At 41.8% G+C, this 23,206-nt stretch overlaps 1 protein-coding gene across 1 annotated transcript in view; it reads right to left on the bottom strand.

Annotated features, from left to right (window-relative positions):
- The window catches only part of LOC102794715 (furin-like protease kpc-1), a 201,978-nt gene that overhangs the window by 11,835 nt on the left and 166,937 nt on the right, over positions 1-23,206 (bottom strand). The window contains exons 14-17 of the mRNA XM_035909559.2: positions 16,164-16,274; positions 15,842-15,935; positions 12,161-12,346; positions 1,359-1,482 (exon numbers count right to left, since the gene is read on the bottom strand). Coding sequence (XP_035765452.2) covers positions 1,359-1,482; positions 12,161-12,346; positions 15,842-15,935; positions 16,164-16,274 — 515 coding nt within the window. The remainder of the gene's footprint in view (positions 1-1,358; positions 1,483-12,160; positions 12,347-15,841; positions 15,936-16,163; positions 16,275-23,206) is intronic.

Genomic DNA, 23,206 nt, shown 5'->3' on the forward strand with positions numbered 1-23,206 from the left:
CAGCTAGTTTTCATCAACTTTGCAGTCAGTATTGTGATGATGTGATAGTGTAACATATCACTTTCTACAGGGAACTCATTAATTACTTTACACATATTAAGTACAATCAAGTCTGAAACGTACAAATTCATATCTTACTAAGTTTAAGTTTACTGTTTCTATGACAAACAGATTTGGAAAGCTATTTCTAAAAAATATGAAAAAGCACTCTAATCTATTCTGCACACAGCGTAATACAAGCTAGTCTGGAAATTAGAATCATCCAAAGTCATGACTGAGGGTGATGCTCAGGGCACAGTGTGGCTAACTGGCCCACTACAGAATGATGTCACTGGGGATACGACTGAGGAATAGCAACACTGTAAGAACCTGTGAATGAAGTGAGTGTGTGTGTGGACAGCAGATTGACTAACAGCTTGAACTTGGGTTAGATCCAGGAGCATGGGGAGGGATACATGGATGGATGAAGAGAGAGGGAGGAGGGAAGAGGGGGGGAGCCATTGATTTCTCAACAGAGAGATCAGCATCTTGACAGAAAGAGACGAGTGAGCAACGGAGCAAGACGCACACACACAGAAAAAGAGAGGAGATACCCACTGCGGCCCTCAGGTGAAATTCCATGACTTTTCCATAACTGAGCTCGAGTACTTTTATGCCCTAAAAACACACCTCCTTCCTAATTTGGGCTGAAACAGGGATGTCATGCGAGGGAAAAAAGAAATCTAAAATAAATCTAAACTTTGACAGCACTTTGGTTAAGGTTCCTGACTTTGCCTGACTATCAGTAAAAAGTGATATTCCAGGACCTCCATGACCAGTGTGAACCCCTGTTGACAGAGATCAACAAGAAAGTCTGGGTACGTATCTCTCTCCCAGCATGCCTCGGTGAGTCTAACAAACCTGAAACCCCCGACAGGGACACAGAGGAAGGCGCTGTGGCTTTATGCTGTGTGTGGCTAACAAGGTGTGTGTACGTTGTGTGCAACAGGGAAGCTGACACACACTGTGGAGGAACGGGTGGGATTGAGAAGGGGCAGCCAGGGGTCACGCTGTAATTACACATCATAGTCCCTGTGGTCAGTCCACTGACTTCCTCTGACTGCGGTGCCTCAGCCACACGAGCAGGGATGGCAGGTGGTGGTGGGAGTGGAGGGTTGTAGGAAACTTGGAATAATAAGGATAGCACATGTTATATCTATTTTCAGATTTCTATTGTTTAATTAGCTCGTGTATTATTTTTTCCTCGTCCTGTTTTTTATATTAACTCGCATCGTTTGCAGTACGTCCAGCACACATGTCACACCTCTACAGTAACTCAGCCTCCGTGCCCACCTCAGAATGTACCGGCTTTCACATACCGTGCGTGGTCCTGTGTGGGTGGTAGGTGCCATAGAGGATGAGTGTAACGCTGCGTAGAGCTCCGGCTGCCTCCTCTTCACTTGGCCTCGCGCAGCTCGTCACTGTGCCCTTGTGGTCAGTCACCTGGAAACAATCACCATGACAAAGACACCATTTCACCAAAAAATCGATCAATCGATCAACAAGTCAATCAATATTTTATGTGAAAATGTCCTAACACAGCAATACTAAAAACAAAGGCAAAGAATGAGAAGATCTGGCAGTATGTGAATAAAGGATATAATCGTTAAACTGAGAATTTATTTTACAGTAAACTATTGGATGAACCTTTTCATGATGGAAAAAGTTTTTTAGGAAAGCGCCAGACTTCTCTTATAAAAAGGTGATGAAGTAATGGTATACATAAACATGAAATGGATTTTGATCTGTAAATTATCATGCAGGAATTTAGTGGTATACACCGATCCATTCGGGCATAATTTAAATATCTAACTTTAGTTCATATCAGCTGAATTAATCCCAGATGCTTACATCTGATTTTGCACATGCGTCCCAACAGAAGCTCTGGTCTCAAGAGGTTAAGAAAGAGAATAAACATAGTAGCAGACTTCCCAGCATGCATTGTTACAGAGATAAAACTCCCCACAGTCTCTGTCCGTTACTTTTACATTTATTAAAGCATAAAAACTGTGAACTAACGCTTCTTACTTTGTTTAATCAACCCACATTTTTAAGGCAGGAGGAGCTTATGTGTTAAAACCAAAGTGTAGATTACAAAATCATAAAGTCTTCATACAACAATACAAAAATAAACTCGATGGAAACCTTGAGTGTATAACGTGGATGGATATTCAGTAATATATTTTTTTATAATGAAGATATCTTCTGGAAAGAAGGAATAAGGAATACTGTTACTGTAAGCATCAGTCTCAGCCCAGAATTTCACATCCACAGTTTTTAGTTTATTTATTTATTATTTTTTAATTGAGTTAAAGAGTTTAAGTGAAGGACAGAAGTTATTCATTTACTCTAAACAACCACAAAGAGCATCGACATGCCAACTGTTCAGCTGTTTTGGGGGATGTTTTTGGCTAGAGGTGGGTGGGGGTGAGATCATGTGACAGCTCAATCTGATGACTTAGTACTTAAAACTTGTACACAACAACACAAAAGACTTGTGACCTTTAATTTACAACGAAAAGCCTTTGACTGTCACAGCGGCCAATGCAGCGTGTTGCAGCAAAAGTGCAAGCTGAGGTCTGTAATCTCCAAAGGTACAAGATGAATCATTCTGTAGCTGCATTTTAATGTCATTGTCAAGGCAAAAATTAACTTCATCCCTACAAGAGCTGGTCAAGAGCATTCAACAGTGATCTTAGAGAAGCAACTGTTGCTGCCTGTCAATATGACAAGTGGTATAAGAACATTTCTTTTAACAATCTGAAGTCACCATTCCAAAAACAGAAACAGTATTCATTCTAGACAGCTGTCAGTGAAATTCACCTCAGCATCAGTCCGTGCAATGCGCAGAGAAAGTCCAAAAAGATCCAAAAGCTACATCTCATATTCTACAGATCTCACTTAGCATGTTAAATGCTAATCATGACTTGCAATTAGAAAAAGGCTGAACAAATATGGCCTGTTTGAAAGGATTGCCAGGAGAGAGCTTCTTCTTTCTATTAAAAAGTAAAACAAAACATGGCAGCGCATCTTAAGTTTTCAAAATTGAATCTAAACAAACCACAAGACTTTTGGAACTATGTCCTTTGGACAGACGAGACCTAAATGGAGATGTTTGATGTGATGTTTTGTCCAGCTGTCAAGCACGGTGGTGGAGGTGTGATGATTGGGTCTCGTTTTCAGTCACAGGACCTGGATACCTTGTAGTCATTTGGTCAACCAACTGTCGACTACTGCCAACTACTTAGGCATACAGACCTAGATCTAGATTTAATCATGAGGCCATCTGTCTGACAGCTAAAGCTTGTCCCATATGTGGTCAAGTAACCGGACAAGGATCACAAGTGCAAATCTACAACAGCAACAGAGTTGCAATGGCGCAGTCAAAGTCCAGCCTCAACCCGACTAAAATGCCTGGCAGGACCTTAACAGATCTGTGCATAAACGAATGCCTGCAAAATTCAATAAACTGAAGCAATGCTGCAAAGAAGAGTGGGCTAAAAGTCTTCAACAACAATGTGAGAGACTGATAAAGTCATACGGAAAACCATGACTTCAAGTTATGGCTGCAAAGGGTGGTGAAAACTATCTTTTTCACTCTGTCATGTCAGTTCTCTGACTTCCACTTTCATTTACATCAAGTCAGTATTTTATTCATAAATCAGGACAGTATTTGAATAAAAAATGGAAAAATGAAATCTCTTCTGTAGCTCAGCCCACAGATAATTAAAAGTAACATATCAATCTAAATTACCTGACTATTATGAAAACCCACAAAATCCCCTTTTAGTCAAGCATTGTTCAAAGATGGCTTTATACCATAAATCTGCTACATCAACTGTCCAGTCTGCCTCTCTGCCTGTGTGTGTGTGCATATGTGTGTGTGTATATTCTATGCAGTGTTTGTGTGCGTGTGTGTGAGAGTGCTCAGAGCAGATCGGAGGCCAGGCATGGCAGCCCCCAGCTGAGTGCTGCATTGATTTGTTGTTGGTAAACAAACAGCTGGATGCTACAGGTGGATCGATATGCCTTGCACGCCTCCTCGCCTCCCAGCAGGACTTTCTACTAGGTTGACATGGCTCTCTCAAGAGCTGCAACCCTGCTGTCACCAGGAAACCTCACGAGTCAAATATTTCAAATTCCAGATTGTTTCTAATTGAGCTGAAGTTCATTTTACACATAAAGTTATGTTCCTGAATCCATAAAATATGCTTGTGAGTTCCATAACTTTGTAATCATTTTGCACACCAAACAACATGTTGTATTATTTGATGGTGATATTTGGTGTCAACTATAAGTGCACCATATCTTCATTACAAATGAAGATAAGGCAAAAATTAAGAAGCAGTCATCCAGCTATTACACTGAAGGTGTGATGAAAATAATATTTAACTACAATGTTATAAAAAATGTGAGAACTACAAGTGGAGACAAAATCGGGGCATAGAGGATAGAAAGATATTAAACTGACTTTTAGACAAAAGGGAGACAAAGAACATGAAAGGATTAGCAGAAGTAGAGGAACAGAGGGGAAAGTGGAAGGATTTCAAAAGCCAGAGAGAGAGAGAGAGAGTGAAACTACAGAGACAAAAAGAGGTTGGAGAGGGGGATTAGTGATGGGCGAGAGATGGCAGGATATCGAAACGGGTGAGTGTCAGGGTGATGGGAGCGAGACCCGGTGATTGGGAGTGATGAGGAAGGAGTTCAGAAAGAGATGCTGATACACAGGTAGTGGAATTGTGAAAAAACAACAACGTAGGAACAGTGAGAGATGGTGAGAGTGGGAGGATGATAGACAAAATGAGATGAAAAGAACAAAAACAGAGCACAAATTATGCATTTAGCAGAGAGCATCACTGAGAAAGACAATTAAATGGAGACATGCAAAGAAAAGACAAGAAAACTGTACTTTATGATGTTTTTAATGCTTCTTCCCAGAGGAAGTATCAACTCCTTTCCAGGACACCCTGCTCCACATTTATACAATCATACACCTGGAAGATACTTTCACCACAAGTCCATAATTCTTAAAAGTACAGCTCCTCTGAGAAAGGACGTGACTTTGCACCGTGTTAAATTTCTGAATCAAAGCAAAGCTCGCTTGCAGCTACATTAGGCATCACTGCTGTGTCATTTCTCCAACCATTTCTACACCATCCTCTCCTTCTTAAAAGTTGACACCTTTTTACAAATACGTACTGATTGTTTTGCAGGTGGCAGATGTTTGTTTAGTCACTGTTACTATGGGTGTTAATTCTAAATAAATGGCTTTGTTAATTCTGCCAAGAAATGGTCAGTTTGTGATGATATAAAATACTTTCCTGAGATATGCTTCCACATTTTTTAAATATAGATTCACTTTAATCTGAACCAATTATGCCTTCACTCTTTTTTCTCTCATGCAGTGGGGGAAATACTTGTAATAACGATTTGATCGCCTGCTAATTTTGCAAGTTTGCTCACTACCAAAGAAATCAACAGTCTGTAATTTGTGCTAGTTTTATTTTAGTGGAGAGAGAGACAGGATATCAACCAAAAATCTGAAGTTATAAATTGATTTGCATGTCACTGAGTGAAAAAAGTATTTGATCCCACACAAAAAACTTGACTTGGTATTTGGTGGAGAAACCCTTGTTGGCAAGCACACTAGTAACACGTTTCTTATAGTTAGTCACCAGGTTTGCACATCTCAGGAGGGATTTTTTCACTCCTCTTTACAGAAACTCTCTAAATATTTGAGGTTTCTTGGCTGCTGCTTCACAAGCTTCAGCTCCCTCGACAGATTTCTATAGGATTGAGATCTGGAGACTGGCTAGACCACTCCATGACCTTAATGTGGTTCTTCTTTAGCGGAAGGTGGCAACTAAAACAGTTGCTACCTTCTCACCAAACTTCTTGCTGATGGACTTCCCATTCCAGCCTTCTGCAGGTATACAATCTTGTCTTGACCAGGTCTTGACCATGGTGGTGGAAGAAGCTGATTCTGTGGGCAGGCTAGCATTTTATTCACGTAATGAGTTGAGATCAGGCATATCTGAAATTAAGCAACTGATTGATGTAATCTGTGTATCACATGGGCACACAGTCAATCTGTGGAAATCAGAATTGGAGATGGGTTGTAGGAGATCAAATACTTATTGCACTCAATGTAATGCAAATCACTTTATGACTATTATGTAATATGTTTTTTTCTGGATTTCTGGTTGATATTCTGTCTCTCACAATTAAAATGATACTAGCATAAAAACGAGAAATGGTGTATTTCCACCACTGTATATTTACTGTTAAAATAGTATGTGATCATAATAAGTACATTAACATATTAACTCACTGACAAGCTAAATTGACAGACGTATAAACTGAGGGGCCAGTGCCCAGTACAAGAAAAATGAAGATTATTCTAAGCTTTGACTTATGCAAAGCTACCGTAGTAGACTCTAAGAATAAAAACTATCAAGCGAGAAATGAGGTCCCATTTTAAAAGACTTATCAAGTCTAACTTTATATAATTTTATATAACAGAAAAATTAAATCTGTAATTTAAAAAACAAAACTGCTGCACTGTCTGTTAAATGTTATTTTCTTTTCACAGATAACAGAATATTAAATAATAAGGTTTCCCACCCAACAGTTCAGTCTGCAGTTGTACTAACAGGTGTAAAATGTGCAACAGGAAGTTGCTAGACAACGGCACACAGGGCTCAGTCTACTCTCATGGAATAAACAGAAGCTTCAAAATAAAACCTCCAAAAAAAGAAACCTGCGATTGTTGGCAGTGTTAGAGAGTGAAGCAGTGTCAGATGGGAGGGGAGGAGGAGTCTTGCTGCGTCTACATATGTAAAGCAGCAGGGAAGCAGCAGTGTGTCAGACTGAGGCTCTGGCCCAACCTGGGCTCCTCACTGCTCCCTCCAACACATCAATCATCCAAAACAGGGCCATCATAGCCACGCTGCATGCTGGGAGACACACATGCACAGACACACACACACTGCAGCAAGCTTACACGCAAATGTCTGCACAAACACACAAACACTGCTTCCATCAACACAGACATTTAAAACTGCGCGCACACACACACACAGAGTAAACAAATATGCAGTGAATTGCAAACACGCGCATGTACTGCACCCTCGCACGCGGCCAGCTTCTCAGCTGAAGAGACACACGAATATACAGAATAATATGCTGCAAAAGCACACACATACAAACACCTAGAGTGCAATGAATTCACACAGACACACACACAAACTAGAGTCACACTCTCTGTGCCTCCCAGTCTCACACAAAGCACGCAGATAAACAGAAATAGGTATCCTGTGCCCACAGGGTGCCCTCGCCCCCGACCATCTGCGACGGGTGCCAACACACAGTGGGTGATATTTACATGGAGACCCCCCTCCACTACTCCCCTTCCTACCACAATCACACACACACAAATTTAAAAAAAAAAAAAAAAAAAACGAAGGGAAGAAAGAAAGAAAGAAATATCCACAAAGGGCCGCTTGGATCGCTTGATCTCCCAAAACTCATTAAACATGCAAATATATGTAAATATATGCACCTCTAGAAATCCACCTTGGGCCAAAGTGAGTGAGTGTGTGTGAATGAAAATGCATGTTTGTTTGCGTGTGATTGTGTTTCTACTTCAGGCTTTGACAGTGTTTCTGCCAAACTTGATACTGTGTGCAAGTATGTTGCTGTAACAGTAACGACAGAAGATGTTCTTACACTGGTTTTACCAGAGGTCAGCAGTACTTCTCCCCTGTACAGGTAGTACATAACATTGTAGGATAACTTTTTAAAGTCCAAAAAAATCTGCCTTTTAAAAATGGGACCTAACATCACCTCTAAGAATATGAGACTGCAGCGAGTATGTTTTTCCCATTTCTGAATTATTTTTCAGTGTAGAGTTCATAAAAGCCCCAGATACACATTTTCTCCTTCGACAAGTTAAATCCAGCTTTCCAATTAGTTACTACAGTCAAACCACATTCAGTTCGATTTTATTTATACAGCGCCAAATCACAACAACAGTCGCCTCAAGGTGCTTTATATTGCAAGGTAAAGACCCTACAATAATACAGAGAAACAATCAGATGACCCCCTATGAGCACGCACTTGGCGACAGTGGGAAAGAAAAACTCCCTTTTGTTAGGAAAAAACCTCCAGGAGAACCAGGCTCAGAGAGAGGCGGCCACCTGCCAAGCCTGAGGATGAGGGGAGGAAGACAGGACGAAACACATGCACACAACATTCATCGGGCCTGTACAGTTAGACTAAAAACATAAAATCCAGTTAGTGTAATACTTTTTCAAAATGCAACGTCCAAAAAGTAAATATCAGAGCACTGCAGCTAATAGCACACGCTTGTATTTAATACCAAATATGACTATGAAGCAAATAAAACAACCTTATCGTAACAGTCTGGTGTTTTTAACGAACACCATCTTACCCCAGAAGGGTTTATCATTTACCCAGCGAGAATGAACAACACAAACTGTACTATATTCATCAACTCAAGGTGGAAGACAGTGGCAAAAACTGCATAGTTAATACTTTATCTTCAGGTTTTTCTATTATCACTTAGTCACTGTGTGTGTGTGTGTGTGTGTCTGTGTGTGTCTATGTTTGGTTTGTGTAATCTGTTGGGGAGACAAGAGGGGAAAGACTCCTGAAGGAGCACAAGGGATGAAGATGGTAAATATATGATCTGTCTATCACAGACAGCAAGGGTGGCTGTTTGTGTGTCTGAGAGTGTGTGTGTGTGTGTGTGTGTGTGTGTGACCACAGTGCTGCAGGCTAAATAGTGCTATTATATTCCTACAGCCGCTCTAGTCACAGTCAGCTCGAGTCTCAAAGTCCTCTGGGAATCAGAGATGTCGCTGCTCAAAGACTGCTGCCACACTGCTATAAACACACACACATACACACACACACACAAACCTACCCTGTGGGCATGGCAGGTGGGGTGGGAGAGCAACGTATGTGTGTTTATATTTTTGCCGTGTTTTTTTCTGCTTGTGTGTATAAGGTCTCAGTGAAAGTGGAGCACAGTAATGACACCCTTCTATAATAGTCTTTGAAAACTCATTGTATCAGGCAGCGGAAGGAATGGAAAAAAAACTGCTGTCAGTCATAGTTACCAATTAGAAGAGTTGTTACTGTACCACACACGCACACAGTAAAAGACTTTGTACAGTGAAATTACAAAGAGGGATATTTTCCTCATACCTTTCATGGTAAGTCACAGTGTAGTTAGGTTTTTTTAATATTCTCAGGTTTTAAGATATCATTCGTCCGCCTAGGGCTGGGACTATTGATGATATAAACCTAATCATAATTGAGTTAATTTCAAACGTTGATTTAGTGTAGCAATATTAGAATAAGCACAAACTAAAAACTGATGACATCAACTACAATTTAACATAATGAGCCCCCGATTCATATACATGTGACACATGCTCTTTTAACAGCAAGACATGATGCTTCCAGATTCTGTTCCAATACGAGTCACAACTGGCCTGAGATATGAAGCTCCCTGACTATAAATAAACTAGTTATTTAGAAAACATTTATCCTTGTCTAACTTGTATTTTGCAGCTCACATAAATCTCACTCCTTTTACAGCTCCTGCTAGGAAGTTTGAAGCTTAAAAGTCTTTAAACTCAACAAAATTGTAACTTAAAGTGTTCAGATTGTTAAAAAGAAAATGTGCATAGTCCACATCGAGGTCTGTTGATTATCAAGGAAAGTGGGGACACTGATTGCGGTGGAGATGAATCTGGTCAAATAACACCAAAACCACTGGTGACAACATTCACCACAGAGAGGAAATGTCTAAATTTGGGTGAAATTACCATTTTATCTTCTTATGGGCCATCTTTAATGACAGCGTGCATATTGTAAACTGCTTATTCGTGGGATTTCCATATTGTGCAATACTGTCTCTGATCAACAGTGAAAGCAGGGAGGTGAGCTGAGGCACCACAGATGGCGGTAGAGTGAGCACAAGGGAGAGCAGTTATGACAAGAGCGAGAGAGAGTATGTATTTCCAGCCCCGCATTCCCGTCTCCTTCACAATGCTAGAAGGTCAGCCGAGCCTCGAGCCATAACACTCGCTCCCTTTTCACTTCAGTCCCACTTTTATTCCTAGTAGAACCACAGCGCTCTTTGACAATTGTCATCATGACGAATCAATACAGACTTCTCCACAGACTCCCGTGTCCCTCAGCCCCCGTTCTCTGCCGCCCTTGAGTTTTTAAACACAGATCCAAAACATAGTCCAGGTAAAGTCCCTTCCCAGGGCTCCATGTTATAGGTTACCCTTGCCTCTCTCTAAAACTCCTCTTTTCTCTTAGTCCTGTATGTCCTCTGGTTCTCTCCATGTATCAGTGTCAGATTTAATTGGCGTAGCTGCTTGTCAGAGGCTTTTTTTTGTAGCAGCCTGCCAAATGTCAAAAACCATTAAAAATGACAATTTGTGTTATTTAGCAATCAATATCTATACACTTTTGGAAAAGAGAGATTTTGATTCATATAGTTGGACATTGTTGTTCAACTTTAGCCATGTAAGTCCTTTGTATCCCCCACCCCACCATGCTAACGCACCGTCTCCTTTTCAATATTTGTGAGAGTGTGTACATGTTGCTCTCCAATCTACGGCAGAGCTGACATCCAGCATGAAACCAATCAGTGTGTGGGTGTGTGTATGGGCTGATTAGTGGCGTGCTAAGGCATGCGGCACGTCAGATGCGAGCGTTAATTCGTGTTGCGAGTATCGCGGCGACTTGTCTCGGCCCTCCGGTAATGAGCAACGGCACCGTTATGTGGCTCGGCTTCACGGTGCTTCTTCCCCATCTCTGCGACACACTGGGCCCTGGTAATTGGTCACAGAGGGGACAGTAAATCTGTACGAGGACGTGGGAGAGACACAGAGACATGGAGCCAGAGAAAAGAAAGAGTGTGTGTGTGTTTGCATGTGTGCGAATTTGCAGGAGGAGGTAGGTGACGAGGATGGAGGGGGGGGTGTCTTTCATCTTCACAGCTTTTTCTTTATAAACCTCCAACTGTTTACAAGGACTGACGCCTATTTGCACACACACAAATACAGACACACACACATTTCTACATAGCGAGTCCCCCCCCCAACTGCTACCACCCACACATATATACAGTAAATGACCTCAGCGCGCTACTCTCTGAGAGTATGGATTCTAATCAGATGTCGGCAGTATTGTGCCTGTCAAACCCGGCCAAGGTTACTTAACCTTCCAGTCTTAATTTCCCTTCCATTTTAGCTCCTTCCTCCATATCAAACATCAGCACATCTATGAGAGAGAAAAAAAAGAAAGAGTGTGGGGAGGAAAATGAAGATTGCCATGCTTGGCTGAATCTTGGAGATGAAAGTAGAGGATGATTCACATTGCTATTGCAAAATGAACTGAACCAAGCTGAGCTGAGCTGTGCCGGGCTGGGCTATTTTTAAACTTCTATACAACACAGCTACTGGAAGAGGACAATGTGAAGCGGAGCAAATTATTTCTATATCATGAGGGAAGGTATGCGAAACAAGGCCTCTAGGAGAGCAAAGTTAGTATATAAACTATGTCACAAAGATTTTGCCTACATTTTCTTGTCACTTCTTTACTAGTTTCCAAGTCATATCAGTTACGACAAAAGGCTTTTAGTGTAATTGCTACTTTTTATAGTTCAAAGCTAGCCAAATATTTTAACATGCTGTATAAAACACATGAACATGTTATTAAGAACCACTAACAATGTTAGCTTCGCTAAATGCTAACATCAATTGTCATTAGTGGTCATGGGGACAATAACAACACAGATGTAGTGATGTTTAATGGCTTGTCTTCATACCTCAAACTTGGATGTTGGAATGCCAGAGTTAGCACATTCCAGCAAGGAAAAACAGGATTTGTTTTGATTCTTAGCAAGGCAGAATCATTCAGGTATCATGAGCAATGCAGTATAATACTTTTATTTACACTTAAAAACACCACTGCAGCACACTTATTCAGGAATGCACCATTACTTGCTATCATTTGCTAAATAGCAACCAGGGCTAACAGTTAAACACTGATAGGAGCAGCTTTTCTTTCTCACCTGGAGGCTCCAGCGGCCTCGTGGCTGCTCGCCCCAGCAGTGCACAGTCATCAGAGTCCAGTTCTTCAGTCCAGCGGTGGAGGCATCGTAAGGCCTCGTATCCAACAGCACCGACACTGTGCCACCAGGAGACACCAGGCTTATGGAGAGGTCACCACGGCACGCTGCGTTGATACTCACTCTCACCTGTTGAGAGACAGATGGCAAGCTCCATGAAGGAATAGTTCCACATTATAGGATATTCACTTTCTCACCTTCTTCCTATAATAAGCTCGATACAAATGTTGGGTGAGCTAAAACATGAAAAAGTTGCTAGCAGCCACTTAGCTCCCTTTAACATAAAGGGAAACTGTCGATCTGATTCTCTTAATTAGCCTGGCTGTTTTACATGTATCATATTCAGCTTTTATATCGGTTTGTTTAATCTGCTCGGGTAAAAAACTTGTAATTTTGTGTTAACTGAGAGTTTCTACCAGAAGATTTACAACTTCATATTGATGAGAGGAAATTACTGTGCCTGGGTAAAAGATAGCTCCATTTATAATGTCCTATTAAACCGCAGATTGCTGTTTTATACTGTTTTAAATTTTTTTGTGCAGTTTAAACAAAAACGAGACAACATAGCAATTGGTGAGTTTTTGCTGACAGATTCTGCTAACCTTGCACCAAGCCAACATTAACTAATTTCCCTTGTTTCCATTTTTTTTCCCAGTTTTAGTCATGCAGATTTAACCATATCTATACTGTAGCTTCATATATAAGAGACAACTGGCATCCATGCTTTCATCTGACTCCCTCCAAAAATGGAACATGCACATTTTTTTGGCACTTTCTTTGAATGTGCCTTCTTAATCAATTTGCTGTTTTAATCTTTGACATCCTAGATAAGACATGTGATGAAGGAACAAACAATGTACTTCCCTCCCTGATAAGGTCCGCTGACTAATTATGAAAATAGAACAGAGAGTGCTGTATTGCTTAAATCTAAATCTAAATCCAATGAGTATTGTCTGAGATGATGTGGCACATAGATGGACAAGCCAAAAATATGTCCACAGCCAGGCAAAGACAAAGGGAAGCAGGTGAAGAAAGTATAATAAATTGAACACGATTGTGCAGGATATTAGCTAAATGATTTAAATAAGCCCATATCCCCCGCCACCACCAGTAGCACCCAGTAAACACCCTCCCTGTCCCTGTTCATCACAAGCAGCACATCTGGTGTGACAATGGCACATCGCAGAGAGAGCCGCCAAGCTGCAAAAAGACTGACAGCCCGCTCCTGTTTACGGCGTGTTACCACGGCAACACATCCATCAATCACACCTCGCAGCGATGGCCTGACCCACGCTTTCTGCCAGGGAGCAGAGCCGCAAAGATGAAGCCTTTTCAATTTGCATGCTGACACACTCTCGCTCGCTCTCCTTCTCTCTCCTCGCCATTTCACAAGTACACACATTCACAAACACAGAATACTCGCACAAACTGAGCCGCGCACAGACACGTACAGTACGTATGCCTGCTGACACAATCAAACATAAACACATTTGCATGTATGTGCCTGTGCTCAAGAAAACACAGTTTTGCCATTTTCTGCAAATTACACTGCCAACACATTGCACATCACAGTATGATGGTTTTTTTTATCTCCTCTATTCTCAGATAAAGCACATGACACTGAAACCCCAAAACAATTTATATGGCATCTTCAAGCTCCCTCAACTGTAGGCAGAAGTTAACTTTTGAATGCACTTGTGCTTGATTTCTGTCCTGTCAAGGGCAACAGGAACATTGAAAGACTATAGGAGCAGATTTACATCACACTTCAATATTTTAAAAAGTACCTTCATCAGTCACTTTATTAGTACACCTGTATGTGTAGCATGTTAACGAAAGTATCTAATCAGCCAGTTATATGGCAGCAGCTCAAAGCATTTAAGCATGTAGACAACTTGCTGAAATGGAGCATCAGAATGGGGAAGAAATGTTACTAAAGTGACTTTGAATGTAGCATGGTTGTTGGTGCAAGAAAGACTGTTCTGGGTATTTCAGAAGATGCAGTGATTCCCACACAATCATCTCTAGGGTTTAAAAGCAATGGTGTGAAAATGAAACGATCCAGTGAGCAGCAGTTCCCTGGAAAAAAATGCCTTGTTGATGCCAGAGGTCAGAGGAGAATGGCCCGACTATGTTAGGTTGATAGGAAGGCAACAGTAACTCGAATAACCACTTGTTACAACCAAGGTATGCAGAAGAGCATCTCTGAATGCACGTTTCTTCAGAAGAAGACCACACTGGTCCTGTCAGCTAAGAACCGCAAACTCAGGCTACAGTTTTCACAGGCTCACCAAAATAAAGATCGCCTCACTTGATTAATGACCTAATTTCTGCTCCAACACTCGGATGATATGGTTGGAATTTTTCATAAACACCATAAAAGCATAGATCCATCCTGCCTTGCATCAGCAGTTCAGGCTTCTGGTGACACTCAGTGACTGGACTGACACACACACACATACCTTCACACACTTCACTACCTCAAGCACCTATCTGTACAATGTCACACAGACACACACACACACATTAATACATCAAGTTACTTTTTGCACAATGCTCAGTCTTTTGCACAACCCACTGTCACTATTGCACTTTTCTATTGCACTGTTGTGTCTGCATTGTTCTGTTCTGTCTGGTGTTGCACTGTTTTTTGCCATTTTTGCACACTTGCACTTTATTTAGTCCTGTGTTGATTGTCTGTTATATGTACATGGTTGAAATGACAATAAAGCGACTTGACTTGACTTGACTTGACTTGACTTGACTTGACTTGACTTGACGGTGGTGTATTGGTGTGAGGGATATCTTCCTGGCAAACTCTGGGCCCTTTAATACTGTTTAACACCAAAGCCTACCTGAGTATTGTTGCTGACCATGTCCATGCCTTTAGCAGGGTAACACAGCATGCCACAAAGCTCAAATCTTCTCAGACTGGTTTCTTGAATGTGAAAATAAGTTCAATGTACTCAAATGATTTCTACAGTCACCAGATCTCAATTCCATAGAGCACCTTTGGCACGTAGTGGAACGGAAGATTTGCATCAAGGATGTGCAGCCAAGAAATCTGCAGCAACTGTATGATGCTATCATGTGAATATGGATCAAAATCTCTGCGAAATATTTCCGGCACCTTGTTGAATCTATACCATAAAGAATTAATGCAGTGCTGAGAGCAAAAAAAGAGTCCAACCCTAAACTAGCAAGGCGTACCTAACATGGAGTGTGAATGTATATGTCTATGCTATTGAAAAAAACTCACTTTTGGAATCTTTCTTTGAATTTTTCTCTTATAGTTTAACATTTTTGAAAACAAATCTGTTCACTTTCTTGCTGTAATTTTTTTTAAGAGATTGATATGTTATGGCTCATATCATGCACACTCAGTGTAAAGACAAAGGAGAAGGTAAAGTCTTTATAAAGCCTTTAAAAAATGGAAAGAAGACAAGTAGCCTGCTTCTGTTTACTGAAGTCCACCTGCTAGCTCCTCTGAAATACACTAATTCACTGTTTTCAGTTTTTCGTGTATACTTAATCTGGAGAAAACTTCTTTACCAAAAACAAATTAATGCCAAAAAATGTTGTAAAATGTCATGTATTTAATCAAAAAAATAAAAAATTACCCACCTGGACATGCTCAAGAGTGTTGATCTCATTAGCCCTTCCTCGACAGGCTTCTGATTGGATGTTCACATTGACTCCTTGCCCTGGATAAAAGATTCTAGCCAATACAAAGTCATTACCTCTGTAAGTCGAAAGCCTCAAAAGCCTCTTCTCACATGCTCATTTCACTTTCATATGTATGCATAAAGCAGTGACAAGACAGATGAAGTTGAGTTAAAGATCATGGATGCTGATACCAAAACCAGTTTCTTGGGGGCTAATCTGAAAATCCTTAGCAGATAGAGTCAAAAAAGTTTTTTTTTTTTTTTAAATCTTTGTATTTTACCTGGCAGGATCAAGCGTGACTTCCTGTGTGCATTTCTTCTGTATAGGAACGCTGTGGAAGTGTGCGGCCTGCTGCACCATCAGCCCTGCATCCAACAGTCCAAAGCCGTACCTGCAACAAGGAAGGAAGAAGCAGTCCATTATGCGTATTTGTGAATATGATGAGCACGAGCATGGTGTTGCGTTTTTATCCTCACAAACGTGAATTGGAGGCTTTTTATGTGGGTGGCTGAATGTGGCTGCAGGAGCAGAGTAAGTGCTAATGGCTCCGACACGAGGAGGCAACAAGTCATTGACGAAGATGATGTTGTCCTCTGACACAATCGCTTCCCGCTCTGTCCGTGCTGAGGCTGAGGGCTGCTGTTTGTGCGCCTGTAATTGCCTGGAGGATTGATTCTGAACAATGTGCCATCTCACGGACTGTAATCAAGCCTCATTATTCATTCTTTACTACCCCAATCTTGGTGCTGGAGACACAATGGCCGACCCTTAAGCGGCGTTGCTGCCTGGTGACTGTATGACCACTGCTTATCATGCTCTCTTCTCCACTTTACTACTCATCCCTTTTGAATCTTCCCCTCTCATCTGTCCTCTTTGGCCTCTCTTTTTCACAGAGCAGCCTGCTATTCAGTCTTGGTTTCCTCTCTAAATTCTCCTTCACCCTCCTTCATCAAACACAAATTTCTTGCATCAGAACTCGTCGCAGCCGCCTCAGTGATGCTGAAATCACAGTCTTCGTAAGTCTCTCTTTAATTCTCCCTCAAATCTTTCATTTTCATGCACTTCTCCGCTCACCGTTCCCTTTTGTTCAAATCACGCTCCTCAGACTGAGTAACGGGGCAATAACAACCTTCATCGCCCCTCCTTCTTGGAAATTCAGAGGGGGTGACAAAGAGCTAATTCCTGCCATTATTACCATACAGACCTTATGACGTTAATCTGCAATAAGTGAAATTCATTATCCTGATGACGGGGTCTCTCGGAGCAGCAGAGCGAGAGACGGAGACAGGAGAAAGGAGAGAGCTGATCAATAACTCAATCTGCTGCCCTGCATGGGGCTCCATCTCCTCTGTCTCAGACTGTCAGTGTTTCAGAGGAGGAGACGCAGGATCTGCAGCCCGCATCATGCTCGTCCTAACAGCACGCAGTGCAATCAATGGACACAATCTAATCAGCCACTATCACCACCAGTGACTTTTAGCGTGTAGGGCCCGGCATAACAGCATTAAGCAGACGGCTGTTTGGGGTTGAGGTGCGCTATAGAAGTTCAAGGTTATTCAGAGGTTTGGTGAAAGCTGTGAAGAGCTTGAGCAAAACACAGCCGACAACAGCTCAGTGCAGAGAAGTAATTCCTCGTCTTGCTCCCTTTATCCTAATGAGTTCTAAATGTGCTTATTGTATATAAATGAAGATGACAATGTCTTTATTTATTGATCAATGTGTGTTTAGAAGTCACCAAAACTGAACTGATGACTAGGAGCTGTGGCCCTGAATTCGCCCTAATACATATTTAAAGATGGATTGCTGTTATTGCTTAATGTTTGTTGTGTTGTCAGTGCACCAAAAACTAAAGTACAATGTCTCTGAACTCTTTGTAGTTTACTCTTGAATATTTTAGATAGATTGTTGTCGCTGAAAACAAATCTACATGTGAAATCTACACTTTTTTGCTGAAAATGGTGCAAAAGGAGTTTTTCCTTCCCACTGTTGCCAAAATGCTTGCTCACAAGAAGTCATATGATTGTTGTGTTATTCTCGTATGCATTATTGTAGGGTCTCCCTTACAATATAAAGGGCCTTGAGGCGACTGTTGTTGCGATTTGGTGCTGTATAAGAAAGATTGAATTGAATTGAAAATGCATGGTATTTAAGTAGCAACAAGATAGCTGTTGCACTAATGCACACTTGAGGTTCGCAGCAGCTTCAACTATTTGGTAATGGACAGATAAACCGATCAGGCATAATATTATGATCATTTGCCTAATATTGTGTTGGTTGGTGTTGGTCTCCCTTTTACTGCCAAAACTGCCCTGACCTCTCGAGGCATGGACTCCTAGACCCCTAAAGGCGTGTTTTGGTATCTGCACCAGATCCTTTAAGTCCTGTAAGTTGTGAGGCAAGGCGTCATTAGATTGGAAATGTTTATCCAGCACATTCTACTGAGGCTCAATTGGATTGTGATCTGGGGAATTTGGAGGCCAAGTTAACACCCCAAACTCGCTTCTGTGCTCATGTTATGTCACACTTGCCAAGTAGTAAGTCTGACTTTTAGCTTTTTTAAACCTTATTTTGGGCAAAATGGGTTTTTTTTTAATTTTCAGATTTAATAATGAATTTGTTAAGTTTCAGTGTGACCAGTGAAATTAAAGTTACATTTCTCTTTCTAGTCATGCACACAGGGGCATTGAAATAACTGCTGATTGCTGACAGTTGTTTCGTGAAGAACTTTGGACAGCTTATTAAATGTCATGTTAAACATTAAATGTCAACACAACATAGCAGTTTATAATGCTCTGAGACAGGAGCTTACAAGCCACAAACGCTATCTAAGCAGCAGCCATAGAGCACTTCAGGGAACAGCTGTCAATACTTGAAATTCCAAAAGTTACCAAAATAAATTAGCCAGATAGTGGAATAGTTGGAAATGGGAAAACACAATGGAAACACTAGCACTAAAAATAGATTACCCAAGATATTTCACAGTGTGGAGGAAAATTGATACCTTGACTTCTCATAAAACAAACTGTTGGTGACCAGGCCTTGCCACCCTGCTCCCTCTTAGTGATTAAATGTATCCCTCCTACCCAGCGCCCCTTAGCAAGAGTTGTGCACCTATTAAATCGTATGGCTCCCACAGATCGATCGGGCTTGCCCCAGCTCCACAGCCATAAACCCACACCGGCATACAGTGTATCTGATAGAGAAAGCTGCAGGAAACAAGTTCCCCCACGAAAGAACATGATGAAAATGACAGATTTCATGTCCCCTGCCATGTCAGTGAAACAGCACTACTGAGCCGGGGCACTTTTCAAGTAGACTCCCCAGCCTTTTCAGACGTCTCATCATCAAGAGCAAGGACTGGAGAGAGTCGTGCACCTTCTAAATAGCATTGTGATTTCTGGAAGTGTGTGCAGGGTTTGTGAGTAGTTTGATATCAGGATTGCATGTGATTGAGATTTTTCTTTTCTTTTCTTTTTTTGGAATCCTGCAAATGTCTTTAGGATAAAACCCACATAGTGTAAAGCATATCAAGTAATTAGTCAGAAAAACACAGTCATCCAATTTTCAACTTGTTCCTTCTCCACCTCCTGCGTGGTCGGAAGGAGGCTGAGCCAAGCCGATTACAGAATGACAGCCGATCTTCTGTCCACGCAGCACGAAGCATGTTAAACCCCCTCCGACCCCCCGCCTCCTCACATATGGAACCCACGGTCCTCACATTTTCTCTATCCACTTTCACTCCTCGATGGCAAATGCCCTTCCAATCTCTTACTCCCTCCTTCTTTTTATCTATTAACATGAAGGCCACTCCCCCCCACCCCCCCAACCCAACACACACGCACACACACACACACACACACACACGCGCGCGCACACACACACACCGCTCCATGGGGCCTCTTTGTAACTGTCGAGGAACCCTTTTCACTTTTTGTTCTGTGAGGTTTCCCAGGTCCTTTCTCTGTTGATATTCACACCATCTGCCAAAAGCAGAGGAAGGTGCACACAAACCCAACTCGCACTTAGACATAGAGATCTTTGGGGGTTAAGGTCTTTCCTTCGTCTTTTTGCACATGGCGCTGAAAACACAGCTTTAACAACCTCTATCCTGTAACCAAAACAGATTTCTGCTGCTACCAGGGGACCCAGCTACGGCGGTCTCAACCCTTGTTTGCAGTGGTACGTCCTGCTAAGTCCCCCCCAATAGAAGTGGCTGTAAAGAATCACTCAAGCCGCACTAAGCAGCTGCCTGTGAGTTAGGTCATTTTCCCAGGAGCCACAGAGTGGGCATTGGCAGGACCTCAAAAAAAGGGGGACACCATCTGTTCAGCGCCTGAAAAGGTTGGTGACACCTTCTGTGGTACCAACAACTTCTAATTAAGTGGCCAGGAATGCTGCAGCAGCTCCAACACATGATTGGTGGACTTGCCTTAGTTACCCTCTCCATCACATCTGGGCACCCACTGATGAAAAATGATCGATGAGAGAAAACAAGATCGCTTGGTGAAAGTGATGTGACTGTAGAAACCTAAGAAAAACTAGATTTTCTTTTGTGTGGGTTTTTTGTTTTTGGTTTGGTTTTCTTGCCCTCCTTTTGTTGCTCTTAATTGAATGTTTATCAGGAGCATAAAACAACTGCATTAGCCCTTTGGTCAATCCCAGCGTGGTTGGTTTCGGTTATATCATAATGCACTAATTTCATTAACATTAGGATTTAAATGAAATAACAAATAGACTTAACATTCTTCTGATTTCCATCGCTCTTGCAGCCAAATCTGCTGCTCAGAAATGTTACTAATTAGGCTTATTAAGTAATTAAGAAGAGGTCTTAATTATATCTGCGCCACTGGGACCTGCACGGCTGTAATCATGAAATGCTGTGCCGCGCAGCACAGCTTTGTTGGTATGGATGTTACACAGTTTCATCCATTAAACTGTTCTGAATGTGTGTTGGGATTTTTTGTTTTTTCATTTTTTTTTACAAAGAAAAAAAAAGATTTTGAAACATACTTTTAGTGCTGTATTAGACAAATATCTGCATAATGTTAAATTACAGAGAGAGAAACACTCAGCAGCCTTCAACAGCACAGTCTCAAAATGCCAAGTGAATTACCTTGTGAAGAGTTAAAAGTTTAATGAAATATATTGCGGGGAGGAAAATGAGGGGTTTGGCACGGGCATGGGACTTAGTCTCGGGAGAATGGGCCCCGAACAGCCCTCTCAGTTTTCTATAGCCATCAGTCAAAGCAGCAGCCACCCGTTCCCGTCTTTTACACAAGGAGACTTCTCTGGAAGCCATGATGATCTATACCCCATGACCTCACTCTCAGTGTCCAACATATTTTGATTTGTAGCTCGAGTGTTATTCAAATACAAATTCAAAAGAGGATGAAATTCGGCAGAGAGCTTTTGTTGGACGCGCACCAAGGTACAGTCCTTTTGGATGTCTCTGCCCTTGTGTGGAAGGAAAGACGGAGTGAGAGAGAGAGAGAGAGATTGAGTAGCCCCTGCACTACAAGCTTGGCAAAAGATTCCCACCCGGGTCCCAAGCGGTTTTCTTTTAGTCCGGACAAAGCAAACACCGAACCAGGAGCCTTTGTTTGTCTTTTCAAAGGAATGGAGATTTAGATGCCACATCACTAAAACGTGACAGAGCAAACGCACATGTAATGATTAAAAAAGTCTGTTTTTGTACGTTGGTGACATCTGCTACATGATTTCATCACAGGAGCCACGTGGACTTTAAAGATTCTGTACACCACATGCAGGATTAGAGAATATAATTTGATGACAGGCTTGGGTTATGGGTCAGTCAGGGTGCACATATCATTACTGTTGCACATGGAACAAATCATAAAAATCATCTAGCAAATATGCATAATTTGGAAAGAAACAACAGAGAAGTCAATATGGAACCAGTGCTGACTTTAGTGCAAACCTAACAATGAAGGATACAGCATATTTGAGGTCAGTAGTTAATACCCAAGATCATTAATCCGTAGTTTTATAAACATTTTAATGCTACTTGTTCTAAGAAGTTCAGCTTGGTTCTGGCCATTAGTCTACAGCCACAGCAAAACAATTTAACTTGGAAAAAAAGTGGATTAAAGATGAGTGTGCAGACTATAATGGAACTTTATTTTTTCTGAACCCTCCCCCCACCCCACCCCAACAGCAAAATATGAGAATTGCTACTTGTACATGAATTATGCATCAGTTGAGGTTTAGAAGAGTGCAGGGTCCCTTCACCCACCCCCTCTTGTAGCGCAGTAGGGTGGAGTGGGGTGATATGTCTGTGTTTGCGTGTGTTTGTGTGTGCGTGTGCAGGGGTTTGGGTGGTGGGGTGTACTGGCACCCCTCTGTTTGCCTGCTGCACCCCCCTGCAGGGAGACACGGCACCCCCTGCAGGAGGTGCACCGCTCCGCTTCCCCCTGTCCCCCAGGGCACGCAGAAACATACATAAACACACGCTCGGCATATTCAGCCCAGTTTATCTGCTGACCCATCCATCAAATGCGCGCACACACACACACACACACACACACACAAACACCCACACACACAATTACCATCAACATTGTGCATCTCTGCGTAGAAGTAGAGTTATTATTCCAACACTTCAGGCTCACAAATGCAGGGACACTTTAGAAATGTGTGGAAATTTGTTTTTTTTTTTAAAAAAAGTTTAAAGAGACGACGTTAAAGCAAAAAGTTGAGAAGTACGATCATTTATGCAATTGAACAAAACTTTTACGTCTAAATAACCAATCATAATTTCAGGTCGGGGGTCCGCGGCTTATCCAGACTGCCCGTCTTCTTCTTTCTGATTCTGCCAAATTCAAATTAACACAAGGGCTTTGTTTCTCCCGCCCACCCACGCTCCCACCTACATAAAGAACCTGCACTTCCTCTCAATTATCCAACAATTACCTACACATAGATCTACTCTCCTTCATAGGAAACAATATCATTGCAGAGCTACTCCAAAATGAAGTGATAGTGGGGACTGTTAGTCTGCGGAAGAGCTATTTCTTTAATTACCCTGCACATGCACACACGTTCTCTCGCTCTCTCTTCTAAATAGTGGCGTACATATAGACCACAGGCTCAGTCACAGAGTAATTGGCTCAGCAATGAAAAAAAGAGCAGCTCTGGATAATTAATTAATCTATCTGGCTGGGGCAGAGACGCGAGGCCAGTTTTCCAACCCCACCAGGGAGACCGAGAGAGCCAGAGAAAGACCCGCTGCCCTCGTACGATCTATGACCACGACGAAACGGAAATGGCTCGCCACGATGTGTTAGGTGTGTATGCACCTTCTCA

Source organism: Neolamprologus brichardi, chromosome 11 (assembly GCF_056152115.1).
Source record: "Neolamprologus brichardi isolate AB-2024 chromosome 11, ASM5615211v1, whole genome shotgun sequence".
NCBI lineage: Eukaryota > Metazoa > Chordata > Actinopteri > Cichliformes > Cichlidae > Neolamprologus > Neolamprologus brichardi.